General features: G+C 34.7%; 1 protein-coding gene across 1 annotated transcript; it reads left to right on the forward strand.

Moving 5' to 3' along the window:
- The first annotated feature begins 803 nt into the window (after nt 1–803).
- Nucleotides 804–5,316, forward strand: LOC107858795 (probable prolyl 4-hydroxylase 6). The gene is made up of 8 exons (XM_016703580.2): nt 804–1,042; nt 1,123–1,209; nt 1,291–1,348; nt 1,794–1,898; nt 3,636–3,693; nt 3,787–3,962; nt 4,058–4,118; nt 4,820–5,316. The coding sequence occupies exons 1-8, from the start codon at nt 927–929 to the stop codon at nt 5,107–5,109; spliced, it is 951 nt and encodes a 316-aa protein (XP_016559066.2). The 5' UTR covers nt 804–926; the 3' UTR covers nt 5,110–5,316.
- The last annotated feature ends 292 nt before the right edge of the window (nt 5,317–5,608 follow it).

A 5,608-nucleotide genomic window follows, 5' to 3' on the forward strand; every position in this document is an offset into this window, starting at 1 on the left:
AGAAAAAAAACATTAAAAATAGTTATTTAATATAAGAGAATATGTTTGACCTAATATTAAAATAAGCATTAGAGAATATAATATTTTAATGTTAATTATGAAAACTTAAATAAGTTGTAAGCTATTATTTGATTTTATAAAAATAACAGGCTGTATTTTAATATATAATGTGTTTTTTACATATATTTCCTACTATATTTATCCAAAAATACTATTAATCATTTTTTTGAAAAAACTTATTAAATGGATCAGAATTAAAAGCAAAATAAAACAGTGAGAAAAATGAATTTTTTGAAAAATAAAGCAAGTAGTTGGGAGAAAGTTCTGGAAGAAGACATTGACTTGAACCACGGAAAAGGAAATTCAATGGGCGGACCACGCAAACCTTTGAAAATAACAACTGTATTAACTTAGACCAGGGACCCTAATACTTACGGTAACGACCTGCCACTTGTTCAATTCCTTTTTGTCTTTTTCAATTCCAATAATCTGAATTGAAATCATTGCATTATTTGATGTGAGGTGAGATATCCCTCGTTCCGTATTAGTTATCTCCTATATATTTAACATATTTATTAAGAAAAATATTTATTATATATTTATTTTATTAAATTAATTTTAGTTTAAAAATATAAATTTAAATATATATAACTTGTTTAGTCATTTAATGATAAAAATATTATTAAAAAAATATATTATTTTTTTTAATTTTATCAATAAGATTATTAAATTGAAATAAATATTTTATAAAGGAGAATTAACTAAAATAAAATGAAAATAGTAATTATTCGGACTGTTGGAGCCATAATAAATATAATTGAAAAAACGAGACACAAAATAAATAGAGAGAACGGGGAGGGAACACCCTTGGGCAGGAAGAAATATTAATTAAACCCCAAAACACGAAGATCATTGGTAACTTGCCAATGGACCGTCAACTTTCTCTCCTCTTTCTCTTTTCTCTCTTTTTCCTTTCCATTTTCCCTCATCTGTCTCGTCCTTCTTCTCTTCGATTCTCCGGATGGAATGCCGATAAAAAAACGTACGATTTCCATTTCTCTTTATATTTATATCTTCATAATTCTTTTTTCTTAAAATGTACGTTATTTTTTTTCTTTTCAGAAAATCGTCGGTGCTGAAATTGGTAACTGGTGGATCCTCCCCTACAATTGATCCGACCCGGGTGACGCAAATCTCATGGCGCCCGAGGTTGGTTTCTCTCTCTCTCTCTTTGGTTTATTTGTTTATGTAAATGCATTGTGCCGTGTCTAATTGATATTAATTGTGCAGGGCTTTTATATATAGGAATTTTTTGACTGATGAGGAATGCGATCATCTCATCACTCTGGTTAGTTTTTTTCCTTTCCTTATATGGTACAGCAATAGAAATGCATGTTTTTAGTTGTTGGTGGTAGGAGGTGGGAGGTATCATGTCGATTTAGTCGATGTGTGCGAAAGCTGGCCTGGAAATCACGGTTATCAAAAATATGAATGCATGTTAGTAGCTCTTTCTGAGAGCTTTTACATTTTATAAATGTATCAATCAATAAACTACTCTTCAATCCCAGATTAGTCAGTGAAACATTTAAACGCAAGTTAGGATCAATAAATCTCTAACCAGAACAAAGACTCGTGATGAACATTGGACACATTGATTGCATAGCAATAACAATGAAGTCTTAATCTTAGGTAGTTGATATTGTCGAATTCCGTGCTCTCTTTTGATTAAAGTTAATCTAAAAATGAAAACTCTCTTGATGTTGTTTGTGTTCTTTTGGAATTTGAATGAATAGGCTAAAGATAAGCTGGAGAAGTCTATGGTGGCTGACAATGAATCAGGAAAGAGCATTGAGAGTGAGGTTCGGACAAGCTCCGGCATGTTTCTTAGCAAGGGACAGGTTCACAAAATCCTACTTTGTCTGCAATTTCAAATGTTGATGCTTTTCTTCCCTTTTTTGTGATATATCAATGGATAGGATCCCTCCATCCTTAACCAGTGAGCTAGAAAGATTCGTTTTTTATCGATGGTGATCAGTCATGGTACCCTTGCTTGTCTGGTTTGAGCCTTGTGAATGGAAAAATTCATGTTAGGGAGTGCTTTCTTCCTTAATTAGCCTTACGCAGCATGAATCCGGATTAACTGGGCCTAAAGCGGGTAACAGACACCAGTAAGAAACAAAGCAAAACAGAAAGAGGTGACGAATCTCATAAAGAAGCCTCTTCAATTGGTTGTGAACCTCATTAGTTACACGACAAAAATAATCACTGGATAACTAGATTTAAATTATCTAGATCTTTAGCACTGGAATTTTCTAACGGTCAGTTTAATAAGGAATTAGTGTTAAAACTTCCTTATAAACTTGGCGGAGCATCTTTTGTTAATATTCCCGGTGAAGGGTCTAAGTTGTGGTATTGTGGAACTTGGCCTATTTGACCCAAACATTTTGATAGTGGTAGGGTATGATCTACTTTTTCACAGCGAGAGCATATTTTCAATATGCCTATTGCTTTGATAGGAAGAGACTAGACAGTGGTACTTTAATCTTGTTGTCGAATGATAATGAACTATATCAACATATGATCGATTGCCATGGTACTTATCTCTATGTCACTGCTTATGACCAAATGTGTGGCTTGTTGCTTATTTCATCTAACTAGTCAATTTGGTCCCGTCACATTCAGTTTACTGTCAGGATTCTCATTTTTGAATACCAGTTCTGCAAGTAAAATGTTCTTTTGATCTATCATTTTGCAAATGTCAAAGTAATCTAGTTATGTATTTTGAGATTGGCGAATTCTCTGAGGAACTCCTTGACGCAAACACCGATGTATGCTTTAAGTGCATGTGGTGTTACCTAGTTGAAGTTAAATAATGAGTAATGACCTTGCCCAAATGTCCCCTGTCTGGTTAAGGTTTAACCCTGTTAAAACTACTTAAATGGAAAATATTGATTTAAGTTTATATCCAGAAAATTGTACTGTTTCAGGTATTTCAGTTCCCTTTTAGATACTAATGTCATTTCTGAAGATGAATTAAGGATTTAGCTTCTGGTATAGTTGTCAATGAAAACAACACGCCAAGTATGATACTGCGGAATGATTGGAACTGGACAGTTGTTACATGACTGAGAACTTAGACCATACTTTGACATGTACTTCAGAGTTCAGAGTTCTGATAGTTCATATGTATTCTATATGAAATTGAGCATCATCCTTAATCATGTACCACTGAGTGAATCAGGCATATTGTGAACACTCAGTGATCTATACTTGAGTAATGGAGACCACTCGAGCATTGTGCTGCTGACATTCAATGGTTTTAGAAACTCTTTAGAGATGGCCTGTCATTTCAAAACCCCTTCAGGTTGAGTCAATGACTTCCTTCAGATTATATATTCTTCCTGAAGTTTTCCTGCTTATTTCTTCAGTTGGGCATGCTTGTAATTTCATGTCCTCATATTGTCTATATGGAAATTCAACTGTCTCTATCTCATATAGAAATTAAATTCCTGAATCTGTAGCTATGTCACATTACTTCTCCACTTTCAAAACTTTCCCTTAGTGGATTCATATTAGTCTGTAAATAATTTTTGATGAAAAAGACCACTGACTTTGTTTTTTTTTTTCTTGATAAGGATAAAGTAGTGGCTAATATAGAGGCTAGGATAGCTGCGTGGACATTCCTTCCTAAAGGTACTACAGTACTTCAATGATGTTGAGTGGCTTTCATAGTATATGTATATATAAGCATTAGCAAGATTCTTACTTTATTAAGTTGGAATACAGAGAATGGGGAATCTATTCAAATACTGCATTATGAAAATGGCCAAAAGTACGAACCACACTTCGATTATTTTCATGACAAAGTCAATCAAGAGCTAGGTGGTCATCGGGTGGCTACTGTTCTTATGTACTTGTCAGATATTGAGAAGGGTGGGGAAACCGTTTTTCCTAAATCAGAGGTGATCAATATTGTATGATTAATAATCCTTTTCTGTTATGCCTTCGATTTTGATGCAGTATTTTCTTTTTTTCCTCTTCTTTGGGAAACTTACAGGAAAAAAAATCTCAGCCAAAGGGTGATGACTGGTCGGATTGTGCTAAAAATGGATATGCAGGTACGCCTCACATCATGAATAATCTGAGTATGACATCTATGTATTTATGGAGGTCGCATCAGTATTCATGTGTTATCCGTTGTTTTGTAAGTACATTTATTTGGACTCATGATGCGGGATACTAGGGAAGAAGATAAAGAAGGTGCTCTTGCAGATTCTCTGTAATGGAGCATTTGCTTGGGCTTACAATGCAAATAACATGTTCCTTTTTCCCAATTAGCAGCAATAACATGTTCCTTTTTTCCAAAAGGTACCAAATAACATGTCCATGGAAATGTCTTGCTGTATGGTATAATCTCCACAACTGTGCAAACGACTTAATAATGTGCTTCTTTGCATGAGATCCTAATGGTCGATGAATTTTATTTTGCTGCATGAGTCCTTTCTTCCTCCGTCTGACTGGACTGCATAGTCATTACCATTTTGGTAGTGTTTCTCGTTGGCTAGAGGTAGAGAGAAATCTCAGTAATTAACCATTTCACCATCAGCTTACCACTGCCTTTTTGTCATTCCCTCCATATAGAGAAAAGGATCTCAAGGACTTCCGTAGAAGGTGGAAGAATCAGTACAAAACACCTCATCCTGTTTCACAGACCACCATAAGATGCTTACGAGATGAAAATTGTTGTTAGTACGGTAAAATTGAATTGAAGTTTGTCATTAGCTTTTCACATTTCAATATTTTCATATCTTTTTTGCAGTGAAACCTAGGAAGGGTGATGCATTGTTGTTTTTCAGTCTGCATCTTGATGCAACAATTGATCCTCTAAGCTTGCATGGAAGCTGCCCTGTTATTGAAGGTGAGAAGTGGTCTGCTACCAAATGGATTCATGTGAGGTCCTTTGAGACACCATCTGATGAGTGCAGAGATCAAAATCCGAGCTGCTCTCACTGGGCTGCTGTTGGTGAATGTGAAAAAAATCCTCTATACATGGTGGGTTCTTATGGTTCTGTAGGTCATTGTAGGAAGAGCTGCAAGGTTTGCTCCTGATAGGGATACGTAGCCAAAATTTTCTGTTCCATACAAGTATAATTAATTGAGCAGTCCTATCCTCTATCTTTGTACATCTAGGTTTGTACATTTGGTACCCTTTTAGACGGTTCAAAGTAAAAAAAGGAATATTTTTGAAACAAGATGAATTGATCAACTGATAAATTTGTAGTAGCGTTGATGCTGATCAAGGTTTTGACACTTCAATCTTGCGTTGTATTTTCTGCCCATGCCTGTCAATGAGAGTTCAAATGTCGGTTAAGGTAAAAGCACTAGATAATATTTTTTCGATGAAATGAGATCTCTTGCCCTCTTATAAAATAAACGGAAAAGGGACAAAAATGGCCCTGAATGATCCGAAATGAAGCACAAGTACCTCTCTTAGTTTTCGGGCTTAAAATATCCCTTCATTAAATTTTGGGGAAAGGATAGAAACGACATTTCAAATTAAATTATTTTCTTGAAAATGGCCCAAGAATTTAAATTTCACTTTCTAATC

Source organism: Capsicum annuum, chromosome 2 (assembly GCF_002878395.1).
Source record: "Capsicum annuum cultivar UCD-10X-F1 chromosome 2, UCD10Xv1.1, whole genome shotgun sequence".
NCBI lineage: Eukaryota > Viridiplantae > Streptophyta > Magnoliopsida > Solanales > Solanaceae > Capsicum > Capsicum annuum.